The sequence below is a fragment of the Sarcophilus harrisii genome, chromosome 3, assembly GCF_902635505.1.
Source record: "Sarcophilus harrisii chromosome 3, mSarHar1.11, whole genome shotgun sequence".
Classification (NCBI taxonomy): Eukaryota; Metazoa; Chordata; class Mammalia; order Dasyuromorphia; family Dasyuridae; genus Sarcophilus; species Sarcophilus harrisii.
The window spans coordinates 30,446,603-30,473,313 of NC_045428.1; the positions used below are offsets into that span (position 1 = coordinate 30,446,603).

A 26,711-nucleotide genomic window follows, 5' to 3' on the forward strand; every position below is an offset into this window, starting at 1 on the left:
AAAGGCTCTTTTTTAATTTTCTATTTTATACTAATCTTTCAACTTTGTATGCCATCTCCTAATCTGTACTACCCTCATTTTATTTTTGTCTTCTTAACAGAATATAAAAATATTCATTCTTCTGAAACCTTGTGAAAACTTTAATTCAGCTCTTTTAAACTCTTGGCCATGGCATCCATTAGTGGCTCTCCTTTTGCAAAAATAACATAGAATGCTCTGGTCAAACAAGAAAGATGCAGAGTTCTAAAGCCATTTTTCAGTGCTAAGTTATTAAGGAACAACAATAACAAAGCCATGCTATTCTATATATATATGATATAACAAAGCTATGGCTAATTAAAAGCAATGATAATAACATTTACACAGTACTTGAAATGTTTGCAATAAACTGTACATACATCTCAGAAATAAAACTGGCTGTAGCAAAAAAAAGATACATCCATCCATATTTTAGAGGAAAGTGAATTTTCCTACTGGCCCAAAACATTTGGATATGACTGGTATCTGCAACTTCCTACTACAAAGCCAGGTCTTCCGTTGTCAAGGAAACATAATGGAGAAGAATCTGGAAGTCATGACTTATCTTGAGTAATCTTGAGTATCATAAGTTACCAAAAAGTGCAACAGCTTTTTTTTTTCAGATATTGTATACATGAAACAGATGTTTCGGAGATAACTGAATTTTCTTTTATAAATCACACACACTACTCGTTTTTTGCTGAATTTTTTTCTTTATTCCCTTTTCCAGGGTAGGAACTAAAAAAACAAACCAAAAAAGGCCAAAGGTCATGCAGAGCCCTCAAGCAAAGTACATCAAGTTGCTTTTCAATTCTTCACAAACAAAAATTAAAACATTAAAGGGAATTTATTCTTAACTTTTCCCCCAGTACTTAACTTCCCTAAGGCTTTTTCTTCATACTTCACATAAACAACACTGATATCAGGAAAAAAAAAAAACAACAACTAATTTTTTAAAAAATAAAACACATTTTTATAAAACAGGAAAAAAAAATAGAGCCCCTGGCACTGAAACAATGTGCAAAACTTTAAAAATCTAAATAAAACTTTTTTTTTAAGAAAAAAATGTTTAACATGACCACCGGAGAACACTCATAAAAATTCCTCCCAAGTTTTCAAGTTATTCTTAAGGATTTTAGTGTGTTCATGATCATTGATTGTCATTATTCCAAGAAATTGAGTTAACAGATTTTAGGCAAATCACTTAAAAATTTCTTTCTTCATTTGTGAAATAGATCAGATAAGCTTCATGGTCTCTTCAGTTCTGATTCTACAAGTCTATGAATTTAATTCTAGCAAAATTGGGGGGGGAGGAGAGAGAAGAGAACGAGGATAAAACCCGCTTTCCCAACCTAGTTCAAGTCAATGGTACTAGAGAAATCAGAAGACTAGCAACACATACATTTTAATCATCTATTTTTAGTAAAATGAGAGAATTTCTGAGGAAGGTCTACTGTCTGAATTTCGATACTTAATTCCCCAGGTAAGTCTTCTTCACAATTCTACAAGATGTGATTTTCAGAAGCTCTTGAGAAATGTGTTATCGTTAAGAAATGTCTTATCATAGCAGCAAAAATCATTGAAAATGGATATAACTTCTAGCTTTGGTCTTTGAATCACAGTTTTTAAAAAGTTTTTGTAAAGGGTGGCTTCTTATACAGGGTCAAAGTTAAAATCCCAAGTTTCTACAAAGCAAATCTTTGGTGGAATGGTGACAACAGCCTCTATTTATGTCCAGTAATGCCCTGGGAGGAGTAGGTTGGGAAAAAGCCATGAGAAGATGGGCAAAGAGCAAGATCTGTTGGATTCTTTTACAGATATGTATCTATAAGATATACATGTCTGTGTATGTCTTTTATTTATTGTTCTCATTACTTTTGTTTCTAACATGAAATGCTTGCAGCCTTTGGCTTATCAAATGCATTTGAAAAAATTTTTAAAGGATAAAAGCAACTGTATTTATTATACTTAGCTTCTTCTATCCCATGTCCCTTCCATGGTAGCCCTGACATGGTAGGGAGCCAGCTATCACAAGTCAGCCTGATCACAAGAAGGATATTTATTCCTTTTCACTGGGGTAAACATTCCTACTCCTCAGGTGTACAAGCAACGCCTTTAGGCTCCCCTAGATCAGTCCCGAGCCCATAGATACAGAAGAGTATGACTGCCCAGTAGCCTGGGAGACAGTTCCATTAGAGAGAATGACCTGTTTGAGATGGTCCATCATGGGCTGAAGAAACTTTTCCATAATGTTCTCCCTTGTGCTTAGAAATACTTCCTGAGACAAAGGAAAATACTAAAGAGGGAGAAAATGAACAACAAAAAGCGAGTCCTCTTTGCCCAGAAGATTCAATCTTATTCTTCCAGGTACCAATGTCAGGATAAGTCCAAATCACCAAGTGATAAAAATTTGAAGTTTATGCAACTCTGGTCTGTAACTGTTTAATCTCACATGTATACATTCATTAAAAACACCAGGATAATTTCTCACGGGACTTGAATCTGCTCTGGTCAATTTCCTAACATGTTGTGTGCATTTATGGCCCAAGAATATGACCCAGAAGAGGCTGTGAAATGAAAATGACAGTACAACATCACCCTAAAGAATGACAAATTCACCAAAAAAGAAAAATCAACCAAATATTTAACACATAAGAATGTTCCCAATCAAGAAATCAGTCATTTATAAATGGATGACTTCAGAAGCTTCAAAATTAGATTATAAATGCTCTCAGTAATTTTATCATAACTGTAACCTGGTATTAAATGTGTCCTCTTACCTGCTTATACATTACATGTGTATACATCTTCTTATAGATCATTTATACTTACATATTAAAAATAATCTTTAATTGGATGGGCCTTTTCCATTTATTATCTATAGAAAGTTCATTCTCAAATGACATACATTTATCCCCAAATCCCTCTCCACTCCCATCCCACAGACATGGCATGTATTCTAATTTAGTCACATGAAAACAAAAACTCTTTTGACTATGTACAAAATCCAGTGTAAATCATACTAATGCATTAGTAATTTTTTCTCTAATAGCTGTGGTTAGAAGTGAACTTTAAAGAAAAGAGTATAATCCCAAAGGATTAGTGGATTATCATCCTTTACAAAAGACTGGGAGGAATGAAGCCCATGTCCCTACCAGAAAGACCATCTGTGCAAAAGAGGAACAAAGGCATTTAATGAGTAGAAATAGGATAGAAGGGTATATTTTAGGCCTTTAAGTAACCAACTGATTTATAAATAAGTTATTTGCAAAAGGGAACCAGATTTACATAAAATTCATTAGAGGGGACTGTCAAGTTTTCCTCCAGAAAAGGGCTTCTGGTATAGAGAGCCACTTCCAGGGGAAGATTATGCTTTTCCAGAATCCTTTGGTAGTTTGGGAACCTGGCAGCCATCTGGGTGGACCAGAAGGCCAGTTAATCCAGTTTGGGAAAGAGATTCAAATCTCTACTAAGAGAGATTAGTAAAGTTCATCAGAATTCATCATTTGGCTTCTCCCAAGCAAGACACGCCATGGCCTGGCGGTCACCTGGAGGAAGTCAGAAAGTGCTCAGTGATCCCTCGTGATCACAGTTGACTGAGAGGAGTTCACATGCCCTCTCTGGGATGCTTCTCTCTTCAAAGGTTTTGCTTCAGCCACTTGATGTAGCTGTCCCTAGTCCGAATTCCCACTGAGAAATTGGTGGGCCATGAAGTGAAAATCATGCAACCATGGAAGGCATCCTCAAAGTGGTCATGGGTCACATCAACACCAGCACTCTCCAAGCGCTTGACGTACATAATGCCATCATCCCTGAGAACATCATGTTCACAGGTCAAGATATAAGTCTTTGGCAGGTTCTGAAGGACCTCCTGGTCAGCAATTAGTGGCGCCGAGCGCACATCCAGGAGCTGGGGGAGCTCTTGGACAATCCGGGTGTTGCCCACCGTCTGCATGACAGGTTTGTAATCTTTTGTGATAGATGCGGGCAAGAGGGAAAGCCAGTTGAGCCGGGACCTGAGAGTGGCAGCGTGCTCCACATCCAAGGAGGTGTGATTGTTGACCACCATGGCCGGGACAAAATCCTGGTTCCCTTTTAAATAATCGATCCAGTATCTGATCATGACGTGGCGAGGCAAGATTGGGGAGTTCATATTTTGCTGGTAGGATGGAGTGTTGAAGTCCAGAGCTTGGAGAACTGGGTAGATCAAAGCTTGGAGCTTGATTTTATTCCTGAAGGATTCATCTTTGCAAAACTATGGGGAAAGAAAGGGAAGAACAGAATGGTATCTTATCTGACATCATTCACATGCATCATACCTTGACAATAATTTAAAATATTCTAAAACTGGGTTAAGTTAATTAACAGCAGTTAGAGATTGATATAGGAAACTCATTCCACCAAAGCAGGTCAATACCTTTTCTGTTCACACCAATAGCAACAACATTCGGATGATCAATTTTGATAGACTTTGCTCTTCACAGCAATAGAATGATTTTAAGACAGTTCTAAAGGACTCATGATGGAAAATGGGATCCACATTCAAAGAAAGAACTATGGAGTCTGGATGTAGATTGAAGCAGATTATTTGTATCTTTTTTGGTTTTTCTTTCTCGTTTTTTCCTTTCATTCTGATTTTTCTTTAATACAACTAATGTGGAAATATGTTTAACATGGTTGCATACATATAACCTATATCACATTTCTTGCTCTCTTGGGGATGGAGAAAAGGGAGGAAGGGAGAAAATAAAATGGAAATCAAAATCTCTTAAAAATAAATGTCAAAAACTAATAAATTTTTAAAAATGAATCAAATTAAAAAAAAAAACCTCTGTAAATTATAGTCTTAGAGAGTTGACTAGGACACTGAGAAATTAAAAAGGCTGGCCCAGGGTCACATAATTAGTATGAGTCAGCTAGGCAGTGTAATGGATAGAAGCAGAAAGAACTGGGTTCAAATTCTGCCTCAAGTTCTTACTAGCTGTATAATCCTATACAAGTCAATTAACCCACTCTACTCTCATTTTCCTCATCTATAAAATGGAGATTATCATACTTACTACACAGGATTATTGTGATGATCAAAAGAGACAGAATATATATAAAACACTTTGCAAACCCTAAACTGCTATAAAAATACTGACTGTGATGATGATTATGTGTAGGAGATAACATTTGAACCTGGGCATTCCAGCTCTTTGGCCACTGTATCTCAAGTACTTTCTCAACAGTATTTACCAGATGTTTATAGACCAATGGCACTATATACTAAACCACACACACACACACACACACTCACACACACACACACACAAAATTCCACAATACCTGCTCCTAACCCTCTACAGAGGACTTAGGACCCAACGACCTAGTTTTCTAATCCTCCATGGCTGGAATTGGGAAGTAGCATGTGTGAGGAAGCAGCCAGAAAAAAACATGTCTCCTCAATTTAAAAGCAAGTGTGAGCAGCCCCATCCTCCAGAAACACAACACAGAATCATGCTCTAATACTGGAGGGGAAAAACAGAAAAATATGGGAAGGAGGACTGATCTAAGGTGACTTCCTCCCTCCTTCCTTGAAGAGATGGGGGGACTATAGGAATAGAATATTGTAATCACTGATGATTGATGCATTGACTGGTTATCTTGAACTGCCTTTCTCCTTCTTCTTTTTCCATCCTGACCCTCCAGAAGCATGGGGGAAAGGCCTAATTTTTCTAAAATCCTTTTTACCTCCTTAATTTCTTTCTTATTTTGTGGTTCTGCTTATCTAATTCTGGTAGAGAGAGGCTAAGCCCTCCCATTAGTATAGGTCTGTTGTCTATTTCTTTTTGCAATTCTCCTAACTTTAGGAATTTGGATGCTATACCACTTGGTGCATATATGTTTAGTATTGATATTATTTCAGCCATGATACTCTTTAGCAAGATGTAGTTTCCTTCCTTATTTCTTTTAATTAGATCTATTTTTGCTTTCAATTAATCTGAGATCAGGATCGCTACCCCCTGCTTTTTTTTATTCAGCTGAAGCATAACAGATTCTGTTTCAGCCTTTTACCTTTACTTTGCATGATTTTCTCTGCTTTGAATGTGTTCTGGCTTTTAATCCAGTCTACTATCTGCTTCTGTTTTATGGGAGAGTTTATCCCATTCGCATTCACTTTTAAAATTACTAACTCTGTACTTAAACATGGAAAAAAAGGAAGAGGAAGGAAAAGGCAATAAAGAGAAAAACTATTCCACACAATTCAATGTACATGCAGACCCAGAGTTAGAGGACCCTAGTTCAAATCATGCTTTTTCAAATACTAACCAAGAATCCTTGGACACACATTTAAATTTTCCTCCTCTGTAAAATGGAGGGAATGAAGAGGTGGCAGCTGAAGTTCCATTTCAACCCTGGAGCTATGCTTTTTTTTTAATTAAAAGGCTTACAGGTAGGCAGTAATGTGCTGGCCTTGGCTCATATTGGCTGGTGAGAGCCATTTGTTAAATTTTCAGTGTAAGCATTCACACTTCAGAAATTGGCAAATGCTACAAATCAAGGTTTGATTTATTGCCTTGCTGATTATCTAGACTTAAGAAAATGATAGAGCGGGCTGCCAGGTTGGGCAGTGAACAGAGCACTGGCTCTGGAATCAGGATGACCTGAGTTCAAATCCATACTTAAGCACATACTATATCTATGACCCTGGGCAAGTCACTTAAGTCTTATTGCTGCAATTAAAAAAAAAGTGATAGAGAAAATATTAGTGATTCAGCTTAAACTGTAAAGGACCTCAGATATCACCTGACAAGGAAATTAAGGTCTATAGGATACTTATCTAAGATAACAAAAATAATAAAAATCCATGGCCGGATCTGTCTATAGAGTTTGTGCTCCTGGGCTTGATCCATAGGGCCTCCCATAAGAGATTTCTCAGAAATAGATTTCTCCCATGTTAGATCACAGAGGCAGTACCTTGGACAGATCCTTCCAATCCCCACCAATTCCCAAGAAAAGTGCTATTGCCATAGAAACCACAAAATGGAACAACAGAGAAAATTAAAAAAACAAAACAAAACACATGTTCCCTCCATGTCACATTACCTGTTGACCCAGAGCTGCAGCCAGATTTCCACCAGCACTGTCTCCAGAAATGGCTATTCTCTCTGGGTCCACAGAATACTTCTCTAGGATCTGAGGTTGCAGGAAGTACTTGGTAGCCCGATCTAGATCATAGAGTTGCTCAGGAAAATGAACCTTTGGGACCAGCCTGTATCTGTGGAGATAAAAGATCTATATATTTAAAAATCATGGCAGCTCTGCTCCTGAAAGTGATTGATGTGCAAGGAGGTGACAGGGAAGGCTCATTTTGAAACCAATTAAAGGGAAAATTTATTGGGGAGGGTTGGGGTGAGGTGTCAGGTCTCTCATGTATCACAGGCTGCCTCTCTTGGAGAAACATTCACAACTTCTCTGAACTTTCCTAGAAATGGCCATAACTTTTCCTATCTGAAAACTTCCATGGACCATGTCCATCCAGATGGGACCTCACTGACCAATTTATCCCATTTTCCTGCTTTTACCTTCAGTGGTGGGAAACCAGACAGCCTGCATATGTTCCCTGCCTTTCTTATAAAGCCTATAGTCCTGATTGAAATTATTGAGAGACTTTTGCTTGCCCTGTATCATTAAGTTACACTGCTTGTCTTATACTAGTATAGTCCTTTCTAGGATGATTTGAAGATTCTAACTGCTGCCCCCACAAATAGATAAACAGATTTCTTAAGTCTTTCTTTATGTAACTTCCAAACACCATAAGAAAAGATTAAGCTTTTAAGTTAAAGGTTCTTAAAATGGGATCCATGAATTTATTGGGCTTTAAAAAGATATTTTGATAAGCATTTTAATAAAATTGTTGTACTTCTTTAGATTTTGTGTTATGCATTTAAAAGCCTTATTATGAGAAAAGATTCATAGTTTACCAGCCTGCAAAAAGGGTACATGATACAAAAATAAAAAATAAAAATATGAAGAACTCCTGCTTTAACCATTCCCTGGCCAATCTAATTCATTTTGGAAATGTTCTCTAAATCCATGACAATAAGGAGTTATGACAAAAAGCATAAAGTCATAAAACTTTCTTTTCAGTACATCAGCACTTTGGGATTACAGATTTAGAACTGGAAAGGACTTTGGATGCCATTTAGTCCCCAACTTCTTAAACTGTGGGTCATGACCCCATATGGGATTTCATGGCTAAATATGAAGTCATGAATTTGTGATTTATTATCAGTAAGTGTTTGATTTGTATACCTGTTTTGTATATTTATGCTTCCAGGATTGTGTACAAATTTTTTAGGCAAAATAGGCTCATGAGTGGAAAATGTTTAAGAAGCCCTGATTTAATCCATCCACTTACCCCCATTTTACAAGGAAAATGAGACCCACAAAAAGGGAGTTGCCCAGAGGTCACATAGATAGGAAAACTTCCATTATTCCTTAAGAATGCTTTAACACATTTTTGGAATTAATTTCCAGAAACCAGTATTTAGAGAATTTCTTGGTTAGGAGATTTCTTATCCAGACCAAAAACTTCACACATCCTGAAACTGTCAAAGAAAATAATTGAATCATGCTGTGTTGTATTTAGCCATTAGTAGATCTACTGGAAGCAATTTCTTTTCATTAAAAAGTCTAATGACCTAGAATTACCATTGTGATTTCTCATAACTTCCTCTAACTGAAAATATTGTATTTTAGTCTATCTAAGTGGATCTGTTCTAGCCTGATCCTTAACCCAGAAAAATAAGTAATTTCTTTGTCAGACCAGTTCAACAAGCACAAGACACATTTGTGATACTAGTAAGTGGGACAAGAGCATCAGACTTCAAGTTCATTTAAGAGGCAGACTAACATCCCAGTAGCATTTTACCTTGGAGATATTGTTAGAATGTCAGAGCTGGGAAGGATTTTCCACATCATGAAATGCCCTCCCTTCATTATACCGACAAAGATATTAACACTATGTCCATGAATTTTCACTGACCTAAAAAAAAAACCCTACAAACTTTGGGGCAAAAATGGTGGGAAATCTGAATCTTAAAATCAGAAGAATTTTTAGGTTGGAAAGTCTCATAACACTTTTATGAAAAAGAAAAATAGATACAAAAATACCAAGAGTTGACTGACTACCAAATCCACTCCTAACCTACGCCCTAAACACATCCTCATTCATGGTACATGTACATGGTACAGGGCTAAAATCCCAGAGATTTTCTAGTTACCATCATCTCGGAGATATATATCCCAAAACAGGTCAGTCATTTCCACAATGATTATGAAAAAAAAAAAACAAAAAAAAAACATTATCCTCTAATCCTAGAGCCAACGTGCAAACACAATCAAAGAAAACAAGTAATCATTTGCTAAAAGTCATGGATAAAGGAAACAACATGGATGTGGCCCCTTTGAACTAGATGTTTTTTGGGGAAAGTCCAAAAGGAAAGCTTGCAATGACTTGTCTCCCTGCAAGTTTTTCAAATATCCTGAATTTCTTCTCTTTGTTCTTAGTGACCACTTAACCTTTATCACAATTCACACTCACTAGCTATTTGAAGAAGCTGGAAGTGTGAAAATGATATACCAAAGCCACTGGGTGGCACAATTGTACATGATGTACTAGATTTGCCCCCAGTCCTTTGGAAGGCACAGAACACTTCACTGGTGAATTCTCAGTTGTCCATTTGATATTTAACTACCTAAATAACTATCCAAGTCATTTTTTAGGAAATGCTTGTTAGGTCATCATGTTGGATGATCAAAAATATTTATCACTGACTTTTTATCTCCTGACTTAAGCTCATTTCTCTTCTCTCCAGAAAAGCCAAACCCAATCCTAAGATTAAATGTTCTGGAAATAGGTCCGGTAATTTTGAATTATGGGTTTCAGAGGAATGAGAAGAAAGGAAAGAGCCATTTACTTTCTCAGATTCCATTAAATGTTTATCCAATTTTCTTGAGAAAGACCAGCAAAGTTATGAAATCTAAGATCTTGTGGCTCTGTAAAAGATCCACATCCTTCCCTTCCCATAGTTCCTTTCAAGACCCAAATTCTTAGAGAGGCCCATTCATTTATCCTTTTGATTAGATGGTAACTGGAAACTAGACAGTTCTCAGTTCCCAGGCACTAAAGTGAGCCAAGTCTCCAAAAGCATCAGAAATGACTGGAGAGATAAGGCAATCTCATTTCCACCACTGTAGGGAAGGCCCTGAAGGCTGAGATGTCCAAAGAAAAAACACCATGGAGACAGTACCAAAAGAGAAAGGTCAAGGTAGTTATTTTGTGATCAGCAGTGACAAGCAGTCAGGCGTATTCTGCTAAACTGTTCCCTAGAAATAAAGCTACTATCTGTTACAAGAGATCACATTTTTGGAGCTGGAAAGTACCCAACAGGCAGCTAGTCTAGCTCCCCACATTTTATGGAGGAGGCTAGTGAGATAGAAAAGGGGAATGATTTGTCCAGTCACATGGGCACCAAGAATCCAGAGATTAGATGGCTCCCTGGATGGGATGAAGAAGGGACTCATTTGGAAATCAAGAGGGTGGGAAAATAAAAATAAAAAAATACAAGTTATTGATAAAAATTGAAAATAAAACTACTGCTAGAAGGGAGAAACACCTGTGATCTAGTCAGCTGCCTATCTTTAATTATTGGGCATGCTTCCTTCCAAACAAGTAAAATAATGTCTAAAACAAATGCAAAATCCTCAGCCAGGCGTCTACAGACCACCAGTCTGCCTTCTACTGTCCTTCACATAGATCATACACTCCCTGTCCCAAGTAAACTGGCCTGCCAGTATCTGCTGGACATTTTATTTTCTGTCTGTGCCTTTGCCTGATAGCCAGCGCAATAATTATAATAGCTAGCAATTATACAGCATTCTGACTCACAGAAACCCTAGAGGCTTCCTTCATATATATAAATAGAGAAATGTATCTGTGTGTATTTCTTTATGGTTTATAGAACACTTTATAAATATTATCTCATTTGATCTTTACAACAAACCCTGGCAGAGGGAGGGTGGTGGTGGTGATGTGCCAGAATTCCTGTTTTTAAAAGTAAGAAAAGTGGGACAGCTAGGTGGAACAGTGGACAGAGCTCCAGTCCTGGAGTCAGGAGGATCTAAGTTCAAATCTGGCCTCAGACACATTACACTTTTTGGCTGGGTGACCCTGGGCAAGTCACTTAACCCCAATCGCCCCAGCAAAATAAATAAATAAGAAACAAGAAAACAGAAGCAAACAGGATTAAGTGTAGTGTCCAAGGTGACATAACAAGGTGACATAGTGTCCAAGGCTGGATTTGAATTCAGCTCTTCCTGACTCTAAGCCCAGAGCTCTAGCTACAGTGCCAGCTGCCCCACTTCTAAGATATAGCCTTCTCACCTCTGATTTACAGAAACCCTAATAGCTTTTTAATAGTTGGGTTCTTTCCAGCTCCAAAAACGTGATACCTCAGGTACCACTTTGCCCATAAACTCTATCCTGATTCTCTAGGCTGTCAATGCCATTTGATCCCTGGGGTTACTTTACCTAACTATCTATCTATATACTATATTTACTAATTTGTACTAACTACTTATTTGAACTTCTCAGTTAAATGTAAGCTCCTCAAGGGCAGGCCTATTTTTTTCCTCTTTCTATGTGAAGAACCTAGTATAGTGGCTAGAAGTAAGATTTCATTGATATTGGCACCTTCTCCATAATCATAGCCATAGAGTTGTCAAAAATAGTGGTTTCCTAGAGGGCTCCCAGGTCCTTTCAGAAAATCCCAAAGTTAAAAAACAAACAAACAAACAAAAAACCCTATTTTAATAAATACTTAGATATTTTCATTTCTAATGTCACAAATATCAATAGATATCATATAACCCACTTCAACAAAAGTTCTTTGAGGAAGACTCTTTTGGAGTTTTTAATAACTTTTTTTAAAGAGAATAAAAGGGGCCTTGAAACCCAAAATTTTGAGAACCACTGGACTGGTCAGGACTTCTTAAACTTTTTTCTACCTAGAACTCCTTTTTGTCCAAGAAATATTTACATGACCTTAGGTATACAGATGTATAAAATAGATATACAAATCAAGCATTTACTGAAAATAAATCATAATTTCACAATCCCCACATTCAATTATAAGACCCATATAAGGTTGCAAACCAGAGTTTAAGAAACTGGGATCTAGAAAATCAAGAACTTGTCTGGAGATCACATAGTCAATCTGCATCATGGATGCAGATTGCAAGTTAAAGCTTTAAAACAATTCTTTCTCCTCTTGGATGAAGGAGATGCTTAAAGAATATTTGTTCAGTTGAATTGTATTATAACCAAACTAAGGCTTAATGAGTAAAACAGATGTGTTTATTAATGAGCAGTAATTCTTGATTCAAATTATTCTGGGATTGTGTCCAATACTTTTCAAAACTATTAATTCATTGTCTATTGAAGCATACTTTTTCTTTATTTTTCTCAAGGTTTTTTTGTATTTTCTTTCACAACATGACTAACATGGAAATATGTTTTGCATGACTGCACATGAATAACCTATATCAAATTGCCTTCTCAATGAGATGGGGAGGAAAGGGAGGGAGAGACAGACTTTGGATCTCAAAAAATCTTTAAAAATGTTAAAAATTGTTTTACATGGAATAAAAATATTAAAAAATTTAAAACTAAAAATTAATTTTGTTTCAATATATACTATGCAACAATTTTAGATGAAAGAACAATGAAAAGAAATGTTGCTTTAAAAAAAAATCAGAAGAAAGAAATATGCACAAATTATGTGCTTAAAAAAAACCAGTCCAACCCATTGGTCAATAATAGATGTGAAATGTAGCATGACAGGGAGAGGTGGGCAATTAAAGATACTAGACATCAGATTATGCAAGGGAAAAAACAAAAAGCTTGAGAAACAGATAAAATGTCAGAGATAAAGGAAAATAAAAACACTGCAGTAGAATTTCTCTACCACTGCCTCCACTGTAGCTACAGAATAAAGAGCTGAGATTTTCTTGACTCTAAGGCTCATTTTCAAAAAAGGCCAGTACAACCCCCTAGATCCCCAGAGCTTGGCTATCTCCTTTTTTTTTTTTTTTTTTTTTTTTTTTTCCAATTATTACAAGACCTCAGAAAAAAAAGAACAAACTCTTAAGTTTTCTTTGACGTCATTTTATCTATAACCTTGTGCAAAAATAATCTGAATCCGAATCATGAACTAGAACTAGGGGTCTTCTTGCCCTTCTGGGTTGGGCCATTTACATAGGAATTTCAAAGTAATCAACATAGGACTGGATGAATTTTGCAGTATGAAATGCAAACAAAAGGACTACAATTTCAGGATCCTCCCCTGAAATCCCAGGATCAGTCATTTTACATTGAACTATTCCTATTTTTGAAGGAGGCTCCCCCTTGCCTTTAGACTAGTTATTTTTAAACTAGTGTCTGTGACCCAATTGTATTGTTTTGCAAACTGCATTTCAATTCAATTGGTTTCCTTAGTGATCCTATATATTTTATTTTATGTACTTAAAAATTAACATTCTAAGGAGTCTAAAGGTTTCACCAGACTGCCAGCATTTAGCACAGGGCCAGGTACAGGGCAGACCCTCAGTAAATATTGATTGATTGATTAAAAGTATCCAGGACATAAAATAGGTTTTAAATCCCTGGACTAGGTTAAAATGCAAAGTCCTCTATTTGGCATTTAAAATCCTTAAGAATGTGGCTCCAGATTCTTCCTCTGTTTGTTTTCATTTCCTCACAAGTAAAATAAACTGGCTCTACTAGACAACCTCTAACTCTAAGATTAGGAGAGAAATGTGAAGATGCAATTTGTTGCTCATATTGTGTGACCGTGGGGGTACCTTTCACTTCCCTTTGAGTCTCCTTTTCTTCATGAAAAAAATTGTTAATATACTTGCTAATAGAATGACAGAACGTTATTAATATCAAATGCAATATGGACTCTCACTTCCTTAAATGACACTTGTAAGGTCAGAATTTCAATAATGTCCTTATATTCCTTTCAGAGAATCTACAAATTCATAATTGGTTTTTATTTTTAAGGTGATCAATATCTATAACTATAACCCCCATAAACAAAAACTCTTTGGACAGATCCTCAATCATTTTTAATAGGATAAAGATATTGAGAACAAAAGTTTGAGGACCACTGCTTTAAGATATTTACTCTTAATTGGGTTGAGCTGAACTTCACTCTAAATCCCACCACACAGAGATTTTATCTTGTAAAGGCAACCTGGAAGCTGGATCTCAGCTTCTAACATCCTTCCCCTGCTATTAGGATTCATGGTGTGAAGAGCAAAAAGACCAGAATGAAGTGAATTGCTTTGCTCATATTGCCAAAGGTCCCAGGGATCTCATGATCAGGACATGTTATTTCATATGGCCTCCTCCTCTTCTCCTGATGGTATAAGAAGTTTTTGCATGGATCTTGGAGTTAGATCCATTGTGCCTTGTACTTCTGGGACCTCCCCCAGAATGGCAGGTTTGCTATTCTATTATCTCAATTAAAGATGCTTCATTCCTCAACTCAGGACTTTATTTCAGGACTTGACATTCACGGATATGGGGCAGGATTGGACTGAATGGCCTCTGAGAATCCTCCCAGCTGTAAAATACCCGGTTTATCCTTTGAGAAATACTTACTCAATTGAGACAATGACAGCATTCAGTTCCTCTGCCATTTTTGAACAGAGTTCATCATAATAGCTAATTCCTGGAAGAAACAGAATGATTGGAGTAAGATCTATGATATTTTAAGTCATCAACTACTCTTATTAGCAAACATACTTCTGGGACTGCTATTGGATAAGTATAATAATGGATAGTAGTAGTGAAGAATTTAATAGTCAATTACTTTTATTTGGAATTGCACCAAAATTTTTGGTTCCTAAGATCAATGGGTGACTATTATCCTGTAAAGTGAGAAAGCCATGGGTTTTAATCATGGGGTCAAGAATTAGCAGTTCTTGTAACTTTCTCGAGCACATAAGGAGATTTAAACTCCTAATTTCAGATTCACAATCTAATGTTTTTGTTAAACTATATTTGCAGTATGTAATGCCAAGAATGAATTTGGGGCAGATGGAAATAATTAGTAGGGGAAGGAGGTATAGGGCTATTAGCATGTGTTCTCAGGTAAATGTTGGTTTGATGGGGTATATGTGGTGGGTAAATTTACCTCATTCGGAGGTAATTAGTATGTGGAGTGAGTAGAGGGCTGTAATGACTATGTTGATACCTAATAGGATGAGTGAGAAATTAGATCAGGAAAATGTAGTTATAATTACTATTAGTTCTCCTAAAAGGTTGTAGAGGGGGCTTGGGCTAGGTTAGCAAGGCTTGCTAATAATCATCAGGCGCATATTAGTGGAAGAATTATTTGGAGCCCTCGAGTTAGGATTAGTGTTAGGCTGTGAATGTGCTCCTAGTTAGTATTGGCCAGACAAAATAGTATTGAGGAGGTGAGTCCGTAGACGACTATTAGTACAGTGGCTCCTATAAAGCTTAGAGGGGATTGTATGAGGGCTGCAATAATTACTAGGCCTATATGACTGACAGAGGAGTATTTTATCATCTCAATACAATCTCACTAAGGGCAATCTTCTTGGAATTTAAAAATCAATATGCCAATATTAAATCTTTGCAATTGTTCAATTATCTAACATTATTATTATTATTATTATTATTATTATTGCTGAGGCAGTTGGGGCTAAGTGACTTGCCCAGGGTCACACAGCTAGGAAATATTAAGTGTCTGAGGTCAGATTTGAACTCAGGTCTTCTTGACTTCAGGGCTGGTGCTTTATCCATTACACCAAATAGCTGCCCACCTAACATTATTTTTTTTTTAAAAACTAATCATCTTTTCATTCAGTTCTTCTTTTAGTAGAATTCAGTAAGAGGAAGTCAGGAGAGGAAAACAGCTTATCCAGCTACAGAGCTGCACTCAATCCCACTCCCAGCTCTGTCCCTCACACATTTGGCCTTTGTCAGAGCCAAGTAGTTTGTTTTTGGTTGGGGGATGGATGGGTTGGTTGACAGTCTGTCTTTGTGTTCCACTTCCCACACAGTTAGACTTTCTGGCTACTGTCTTTGTACTGGCTTCCACCATGTCTATTATACATCTTCATCCTTGCCATCACTCCCATTTATATGGCTCTCACCATGTGCCCTGTGGCCTGTGTAAAGATGTAGCTTGGGCATTATCTTTTGCAAGAAGTCTTACCTGATCCTCCCCTTCAATACTACTTTATGGTGAACTATTTTGTACATATTGACATTGACTCATTTTTTTTTAAGGCGATCAAAGTTAATTGACTCGCCCAAAGTCACACAGCAAGTAAGCATCTGAAGCTGGATTTCCATTCAGGTCTTACAGAATCCAGGGCTGGTATTCTATCCACTGAGCCCCTAGCTGCCCCTTGATTCATTTTTCATTGATTCTGTATTTATTTAAGTGGGTACTTATTATCTTGCCCAATAAAATGCAAACTCCTTACAAGTTGGGATCGTTTTATTCTTCGTACTTCTATTCCCAGAACATCAAATGATGTCTGTCATAGTCAGTTTGTTTTTTCTTAATAATAGCTTTTAATTTTCAAAATAGATGCAAAAATAGTTTTCAACATTCACCCTTGCAAAACTTTGGGCTCCAAAATTTTTCCCTCCCTTCCCCCCACAGCAAGTATGTTAAACATGAGCAATTTTTCAATACAGATTTCCACAGTTATAATGCTGCACAAGATAAAAAGCAGATCAAAAAGAAAAAAAGAGGAAAAAAACAAGTAAACAACAAAGGAGGGGAAAATACTATGTTGTGATTCAGTTTCTATAATCCCCTTTCTGGATACAGATGCTTCTCTCCCTCATGAGTCATAGCCAGTTCTGAACAAATGCTTGATGAGTGATCGATTTCCTTATCCCCACCAACACAAGGTTATATCTGGTCCTGCTCTGGCCAAATGGTCCTCATCCCTAATACCTTTTGCTCTCAATTCCTCTCCCTCAAAACTTACTTGCTCTGTGTCATTCCCACAAAGTTCTGCTTCCTGCTACATGATAGCTAACTAATCAAATAAAATAATGGGTACAAACTTGCTATCTCTACCAGGTAACATTGAGTGCTTTTTACAATGTATTCCCTGAAAACAATATCTGAGACTGCCAGAGTGGTTTTATGGAAAGGAGGGAAAGCCCTCACTGAACTCACATGGACTTTGCACCTACTATGTACATAGGCGTTTCCATGATACTTGCCATGAAGTAAAATTGACATATCTTATCTTGGTAACCATAAGTTAAGTTCTTTAACTAATCTCATTAGGCAAATGTCTAAGATTCCATGGGACAAAAATGTCAACCTGTATTGGTAAGGGGATTTTCCTCACCTGAGAATTCCATATATCAATAAAATCACAGGCCCAGACCTTATCCCTATCTCCTTTTATGAGCAATGGGGAGCCCCTGCAAGATTTTAAGCAAGGAAATGAGGTGGTCAGATCTGAACATCAGGAAGATGATGATGATGATGATGATGATAAGAATTTTAAAAGTCTCTATTTTTAAAATCTGGAAAGACCTACATCAACTGTTGCTGAGTGAAGAGAGCAGAACCAAGAGAACACTGTACACAGTAACAACTACATTGTGTGGATGATGAATTTCGATAGACTTTGCTCTCCTCGGCAATACAATGATCTGAGACAATTCTAAAAGATTCATGATGGGAAATGTGATCCACATCCAAAGAAAGAATTGGAGTCTGAATGCTGATAGAATCATAGCATTTTCACTTTTTTTGTTGTTTTTAGTTTCTCATAGTTTTTTCCATTTATTCTCATTCTTCTTTCACAACGTGACTAATGTGGGGAAATGTTTAATATAACTGTACATGTATAATCTATATCAGGTTGCTGTCCTAGAGAAGGGTGAAGGAAGGGAGGGAGGGGAGGAAAAAATGGAAATCAAAATCTTATAAAAGTAAATCTCAAAAACTAATAAATAAAATTTTTAAAAGTCTCTATTCGGGGCTTAGGACACTGAAGAGACCTTGTCTTTGTGAATTTCTATGGGTTTCTAACTTTCAAGGAGATGAAATGATTCACAGCAGAGTATGAGACTTGAAACCATAGGACTTACATTCAAATCCTATCCCTGAAGGCCTCCTTTCAGCCCTACATTTATAAGGATTAGATTTCTCCTTTACTAAAGTGCCATGAGCCCCTGTAAGCAGGAACCCTCCCTCTGTACCGCCAAAGCCCCTAAGACAAATCTTTTGCCCTGAACAGGCACTCAGACAATATTTATAGAATCCATACTGAATGAAAGGTGGCCAGAAGCCCAAATTGGCCTGGAATTATTCCAGGTTTTTGCTGTTTAATGGACAGGTATGCTTAAAATGAGATGCTTAAAATTAGTCTGCCAGTATGCAATCACCATTTTAACATGCTTATAGTAATTTACCTGTGATAATTGGGACCTCAGGGTAGTTCAAACTAATTTGGAGCTTAGATGAGATAGAGGCTCAGGGATAAGAAGCAATCATAAGATCCATGGAGCAGATGGAATCCCATGAGGCACACTGCAAAAGGATGTCCTAGCAGCCCTTCTTTACCCCTATGGCTACTGGGCTGAGTTTGGGATTCTAATACATTTAGAGTTGGAAGGGACCCAAGAAGCCATCCAAAAGGAAGGTTGGGAAAAGCTGGATGGCTCAGTTGATAGAGCTCCGATCTTGGAAGTAGGAGGATCTGAGTTCAAATTTCACCTCAGACACTTACTTATATGATAGTTTAACCCTGACTGCTTCACCAAAAAGGAAAAAAAAATATAAAAAAGCATGAATCATCGATTGAGAACTAGAAGGGACCTTAAATTCAATCATTTTACAGATGAGGAAACTGAGATCCAGAAAAGCCAAAGAAATGATCCAAGATGGTATCAATTAATTAGTGGCAAAGCCAGGAGCCAAATCCCACTGAGTCCAAGTCCAGGAGTATTTCTCCTATACAATGATATTCTCATGGTTTAGGGTAAAGGTTTCAGGGGGGGAGTGAAAGGTTTTGGGAGGGGAGTATGGGGGCATGTGGTTGTTAGATATTTAGTTTATTTTAATTGGTTTTATTTGGGAGAAATGATTTTTAGGTACTATCAACAGGTTCACAATTATTGTGCTCAATCAAGGTAAAGACGTAAAAAAAAAACCTTAAAAACAACTGAAAAACACTACCCATCCAAAGCCATTAGGGCTTTTCCAAAACTTACTTGCACTTGCCAGGGCCCATCCTCCTCCATGGATGTAAACAATACCACTCTTCAGTGGTTCTTTGGCCTTTGGGAAACCTTCAAAAACTCTAACTTCGACACCATCAAAATTGGTATCGGTGATCTGAACGTTGGGAGATGACCACGCACTTTTCTTGCCGAAAGAAACGATGATGAAATTCAGGGCGATGAGATGATGGCTGAGGCCCACATACTGGATCAGCTGACTCTGAAAAGCAAGGCAGAAGATTAAGGAGTGCTCATATCTACCTTGTCAGAAGCTCATCATCATTGGTCAAAATTGACTGAGCAAGTACCTAAGGGAAAATGGGGCCGGATCTGATATTCAAAGAGGAATAAACAAAAACAACTGGCATTTATTTGTAGGTATGCAGAGCACTTTACAAGCCATTTCATTTGGTCATCACAATAACTCTGTGAACTAGGTGAACTTATCCCTATTTTACAGACAGAAACAATGAAACTGAAGATAGCTAATTGAACAACTTGCCCATGAATACAAAACTAAATAAATTTATGAGGAAGCATTTGAACTCAGTTCTTCCTGACTCTAAATTTAACACATTCTATCCATTGTCTTTAGACAGTGTCTACAGGGTATACACAAATCACATACACTGTGATGTCAATCACTAATTATATACTACCTTTCACAGGAATGCAATTTTTATAAACAAAAAATTAACAAACAAACATCATCAAGTTGTCTGCTATGCTGGGTGCTTGCTGAGTACTTGGAATACAAAGATTTTTTTGAATGAAAAATTTTGCCCTCATAGAACTGATAGTTAAATGGAGAAGGAGAAAGGTGGGGAGAGGAAATGGGAGACATGCATGGGAAATCCCTGGCTACTTTGAGACAGGTCAGTCCAATTCTTTGGAGCAAGTCTAAAAATCAACCATAAAAGGAACAAAAAAAAAAAAAAACATCTCTGGTCAGTCAATCAGGCATTAAGCAATTATTAAGCACCTACTATCTGCCAAGCACTGTGTAAGCATTGGTGATACAAAAAAAAAAAAAAAAAAAAAAAAAAAAAAAAAATGCCAAAGACAGTTCTTGGTCTCAAAGAACTCAATCTAATTGGTAGCAATGAGCAAACATGTGCAAACCAACTAGATGCAAGATAAATAGGAAGTAACCAATAGAGCAAAAGCACTGGAATTAAGAGGGACTGGAAATGCTTCCTGTAGAAAGAAAGTTATAAGGTAGAAGGACAGTGGTCAAGAAGATCAAGTTACTACTGGAATTGGGCTGTGGAACGATCCCCTTCACTTGAGGTCAGATAGGTTTTCTGACACAGTGGCATCTCAGGTAGGTTCTGAAGGAAGAAATCCACTTCAGAGAGGGATGAGGGAGGAGCTGTGGTCTAGGGGCTATCTAAGCAAAATTATTCAGACAGAAAGAAGCAGGACAAGAAGGAAGGATGGAGAATAATCCAGCATGGCTGGGATGGAGATAGAATAACAAAGTTGAATCCACAGAAGTTGGAAAATTGGAAGACTGGAAAGAAGTTTGCTTTTGTAAGTTTTGTTAACCATGAGTCTGTTGGCAAAATTGTTATTCAGAAATGGTATACTATTATATTGATGGGCATAATTGTGAAGTAAAGAGGTCCTTTCAAAGCAAGAGATACCGTTCACTGATCACAAAGGGGTTGTGGAGGGGGCTCCAGCAATTTCACAAGTGGATTGTAGAAGAAGCTTTGGAGGAGACAGAGAAAACTTTGACTGTATAGAAACTCCAGTGGAAGAGGTGATTACTGTGGTATGAGCCGAGGCAGTTATGGAGGTGGAGATGGCAGGTCTAATGGAACTAATGGAGAAAGTGGTAACCATGGAGATGTTGCTGGTTCTAATAGTAGAGGGGGTTATACAGACAAAAATGTGGAAACCAAGGAGGTAGATCTGTATAGTGGTGGAGGAGGAGGATGTGATGGTTACAGTGAAGGAAGATATTTGGTAACCATGAGAACACTGGGAACTAGTGATTCAAAGATCACAGTGGGAAGCAGCAACCAAATTATGGCCTCATGAAAGAAGCTCAGACAGCCCCTATCATTGTGTTATGGTTCTGATGGAGAAAGCAGTGGCTATGGTTGCAGAAGCTCATCAGAAAAGGGCCACAGTTCTTTGAAGGAGAAAGGGTAAGGAGTCATCAGGAAAGTTACTGGGTACTTTGAGATAGTCATCCCAATACATTAGAGGAACTAAAAAATCAACCACAGAAGGAATAAAAGTCTCTGGTCAGAAAAATGATTGCTCAACTGCAATAACTTTGCCTAAACAAGCAAAAGCTTAAAGCTTTAAACTTAAAAGTTTAATTAGGAAATCCTTTTTGTTTATGACTATCATAGCGAACATTTGCAAAAAGGGCAATGATGTGGTATCACAGATATGAGAGCTCCTTGAGGCGGCTCAATCATTCATGGCAGTTTTGTCTGTTCATCTCTTTTCAATAAACTGTAGAGACTTGTAATCGAGGTGACAGCACCAACGGTCAATAATGGTAAGGGATTTTTTACTCTTCAGTGTTAGGATTCTTACAAGGGACTAAGACAGTGGAATTGATAGAGACAATAATTATCTAATTTAGCATGGTTCAGTATCATTGATCTGATTCTACAAGGAGATGTTATGGGCCAGAACTTGAAACAAGGTACTAAGTGGAATTGAGGAGACAATGGTTAAATCTAGTTTAGTATTGTTTTAATCCTACAACAAATAATGGTTTCCCAGTGATATAATGATTGGTGTATACTCAGTGTGGGGCATATAAGCAACAAGCTCTCAGGGGCAGGAAGACAAGCCCACTAGAAGCTCTCAGAGCCTCAGCCAGGATTCAGTCAAGAAGCTTCACAAACCAGAGAAGGCAGCTTAAGCTCCCGGGGAACCAACACTACAGAAGGCCTCTAAGAAAAACTAGTGAAGAAGACAAGACTTCAAAGGAGACAATAAAGGATTTGAACTTTAATTCCTGGCTGCATTTGGGGTGATTACACTGAACTGAAATGAAGGCTACCCAGAAGCCCCCCCCCCCCCCCAAGAAACCTGCCCTCAGAGAACAATACATTTTAGAGAAGACTATTACACTTCAATATTTCTGTAGTTCGGCTTTCTGCACTTTCTCACTCGAGAAATTTTAAAGAAATGGGGTTTTTGAAGGTCCTGTCAATGAATATTTCAAATGCCAGAAAGCAGTGAGACAGAATGGATCCAGAGCTCACCTCGATGTCAGAAAGTCCTGAAGGAACAGCTAGATGGTGCAGGGGATAGAGTACCCACACCTTGGAGTCTGCAGGACCTAAATTCAATTGCAGACTCAGATACTTACACTTACTAGCTCTGTCACTCTGGGCAAGTCACTTAATCCCAATTGCCTTGCAAGAAAACAGTAAAAAACAAACAAGAAGAAGACCTGGACCCCAGACCCAACTCTGCTACACATTGGCTGTGAGACTCTGGGCAAAGAGTCCCAGACAATTCTCTGGTCCTCAAACTTTTTAAATAGGGGGGCAGTTCACTGTCCTCAAGACTGCTGGAGGGCTGGACTATAGTAAAAACAAAAATTTTGTTTTGTGTGCCTTTAAATAAACTTCATAGCCCTGGGTGAGGGGGATAATCATCCTCAGCTGCCGCATCTGGCCCGCGGGCTGTAGTTTGAGGACCCCTGCCCAGGAATGTAAGGTGATAAACTGAAGAAAAAAGAGCTAATCATTAGTGGCAGGATTTCTCCACCAGGTCCAGTTGAAAAAAAAAATTTACATTGAAAATCAGAGTTATAAAAATTCTCCATAAATTTCCTGTTTAAAAAAAAAAAGTAAAGTAAGAGCTACTTTGGATAATAAACCACAGGACAAGCACTGAAGCAATCCATATGTGTATATGTGTGTGATGTATGTACTGTGGATTTGAAGTAAGGAAGTCTTGAATTGAATCTAATCTTGGATGTTAACTGTGTATCCATGGATGGCTCTTCAGTTTCCCCATTTTTTTTAAAAAAACGAGAGGGTTGTTGATCCCTCAGTTTCCTTCCCAATTTTAAATCCCAAGACTTTCCCCCATATCCTGCATGGAAGTCCATGGAAAGGACTATGTAATTTGCTTTATGGGAATCCCCAGCAGTTAGCACTATGTTTGGCATATATATATAAATAAAGCATTTATTAAGGCTTTAGTATTTATCATCACGTGTTCAGTCAATTGAGACCAAATGGAATACTCTGAGGATGTTTAGTTAATTATTGATTTAAAACTGCTGATGGGAAATTTGGTGATTTCCAAGGCTGGTTTTGCAATCAATACCCAGGGTATCTCCAGTGTGCCAACGATAGCCCAAAATCCATCAGGCAAAGCTTTTAGTTCCCTTTATGAAGTGAGTAGCAAGATGATTTTTTAAAATGCAAAATCTGGCACTTTTAGGAGAAGGAGGATTTTTTTTTTAAATCAAAAGCTAATGAATTTAAACTTCACTGGTCTAAAATGTCTCTGCAGAAATAACCTTGTCTATTAACCTTTCCCAACTGGAAAAAAAAAAGTTCATGAGAAAAGCTCAAGCAATAGGGGATTAGGGGAAGGAGAAGAGAAAGAGGAAAGAGAAGGTATAAATAATCAAAAGAAGATCTATGAAGAGGAACTGACTCTCTTCTCTTTTCTCTGGTCCCATGCTGAGATCAGGTGACTCCTTCTAGTTCCAAAAGGGGAATATCAAACAGAAAAAAGACTATGACTAAATAAACCAGGGGCCCAGGGTATGTGCCTCTAGAATTCATTCTAGGCTTCCCGGGGGTAGGGGAAGTAAGGAGATCAAAGAGGCACCCTGTCCTTTGTATTTATATAATCCTCTTGTTACTCAAGCAAACTCTATCCCTACAAGAATTAAATCTTATGGGGGAAGGAGGGTTGATTGATGGATGAGAGGAGTTTGTGGGGATATCCTGAAAGAGGGTTGCAAAAAGAAGCCTATACTAAAAGGTTTCCAAAGCTAGGATGAGGGTAAAATGACAGTGATGTTGTAAACATTTGGATGAGTTCATACTTAAGAGATGCTAAAGAGCTGCCTTCAAATCCTGCCAGTCATTCATTTACTGAATATAGATAGAATAAAGACCATACTGGGAGATCTCAGCACTGGGGAAGACAAAGCTAAGACAGAACATTTGTCCTGTACATTGTCCTGTAATTCCCAAATCTGGTTTTAGAATCAATATCCCCAGGGGATCTTCATTGAAACAAGAGTTTTCCAAAATCCTCAAGAGAAAAACTTTTGGTTCCTTTTAGGAAGCAGCTGGCTGGGTGATTTTTTTTTTAATGCAACATTCAACAATTATAAAGGAAAAATTCAAGTCCCCATTGGATATAGTATAAATAGAAGATTAGACACAAACACAATTGCAAATAATATCAATTATTTTACAGTGTCCTGGACAAGTGACCTGACATCCTGGTGCTTGCATCTGCAAATAAATGTGGAAATAAATAGGGAAGAATTGTACATGTTTACATATATTGGATTACTTGCTGTCTAGGGGAAGAAGGGAAGGGAAGGGAGGGAGAAAAATTTGGGGCACAAGGTTTTGCAGGGGTGAATGTTGAAAACTATGTTTGCATGTATTTTGAAAATTAAAAACTATTATTTAAAAAAAGATTTGTATATGCATATGTGTATTTCAAGACTAAAAGTTTCAGGAAAGATGCAAGTTTGCATTGGTAGAGGGTATTTTCTCACCTGAGAGTTCCTGATACCAGTGGAATTATAGGTTCAGACTCTATCCTTATACAGAATCACAAAATCATAAAATTTCAGATTTGGAAAGGATCTTGGAGATCGTCTATTCTAATCCCCAAAGTGAGAGCCACACAGGGTAAGTGACCAGAGTCGTGGAGGCAGTAAATGACGGAGGCAAAGTCCCTATATACCAAATGCCATGTTTTTTTTCATGATACAGTACTTCGTGACTTGACTGCAAAGCTTATTTCCATTACTCAAACACTGATTCAATAAAATCTCTATTTATAACTCACTGGAAGAATTTCAAGTAGTCTAGTACAGGTCTTTTTTGAGAAAGAGGGGAATTTCTAGAGTCCTCAGTCTAAGAATTACTATATAAGGTTTCCTCCCCCTCCCCCCCAGAGTGTCAAGAGAGAAAGGAAAGTTTTGTATGACCCCGATGTTCTGTTCAGTTCCTAAAATCAAAGTCATTTCCTGTTGGTGCTTCTCACTGAAACCCCCAGAGTAGAGAGCTTTGGGGGCCTGAATCAAACTTCTGCACAGCTGACCCTTCTTCATCTCCCCAGGTATGGTCTTTACCCTAACCTTAATTCTGCTCACTCAAGTGATTTTGGTCACAGGTTCCTCTATACCCAGACCTCTTACTCCCCAGGGTGAAGCACCGAAATCTGGGAAAGCCATATGTAACCCAAAGGCCTAGGAGGAACCCACCTCTGTAGGAAGTAAGTCAAGTGGTAGTTAAGATACCCAGCTGACACCCTCTCCCATCTCAAGCTTCAAGTCTATCTTTACAGTGTTTCTTCTCATAGTCAGGTGATATAATCACATATACATAGATATACACACCTACACATTTATATATGCTTATAGATAATCATATCTGTTAAGTGATATAAATTCACATATACACATGTATGTATATAGACTTATACATATATATGTATGTATTGTAATGGGTATATATGCATATATGTATGTATGTATATAAGGTACCAGCACAGCATGTTCTCAAATAAAAGTCCCATTTTCCTTACTAAGAATAAAGGAGACAAACCTTTTGTTAACTGGAAATTACTTTATAAATTATGTATAGAAGAATTCTTAGTTTCACATATAATCCTCCTTCATCCATTCTGTTCTAACATGCATATGAAAATGTTCATTTTTTTGCTGTTGAATTCAGAATGTTTTAAAAATGGAAAGAAAATTAAGATGAAGCTAATGATTTTTTAAAATCAATTACAGTATGCTAGCTTAGTTTGACAATGGTCTTTCAGAGCTGCTTTTAGCACAGTAGCTCGGGTATACTTCTTACATTCCCATGGTTTCTAAAAACCAAAGCCCAACAGAGCTTTTGGAATTGGAACCTCATTCGGTGGACTGTCCATTGTTCACATTGTCCCTTTGATGCTAACTGGGTCTAATACCAGTTTCTTCTACCCTGCCTTACAGAACTGGTTCATGTCAGGAGGTAATAGATCATATATAACACTTAAAAATAAATGCCTTTGTTATCTGGTCACCTCCCAGGACAAATCCTCCAAATGAGGTCAAGACTGTGCACCCAGGTCTGTTGCCTTTAGGTAAGGAAGAGACAGTTTTTGTTTCTTC

General features: G+C 37.6%; 1 protein-coding gene across 1 annotated transcript in view; it reads right to left on the reverse strand.

The window, feature by feature from the left end:
• Positions 1-2,873: 2,873 nt before the first annotated feature.
• Positions 2,874-26,711, reverse strand: part of NCEH1 (neutral cholesterol ester hydrolase 1) — a 55,671-nt gene continuing 31,833 nt past the window's right edge. Inside the window, exons 2-5 of the mRNA XM_003766031.4 lie at positions 19,352-19,580; positions 14,732-14,801; positions 7,108-7,279; positions 2,874-4,273 (exon numbers count right to left, since the gene is read on the reverse strand). Coding sequence (XP_003766079.1) covers positions 3,656-4,273; positions 7,108-7,279; positions 14,732-14,801; positions 19,352-19,580 — 1,089 coding nt within the window. The 3' untranslated portion in view covers positions 2,874-3,655. The remainder of the gene's footprint in view (positions 4,274-7,107; positions 7,280-14,731; positions 14,802-19,351; positions 19,581-26,711) is intronic.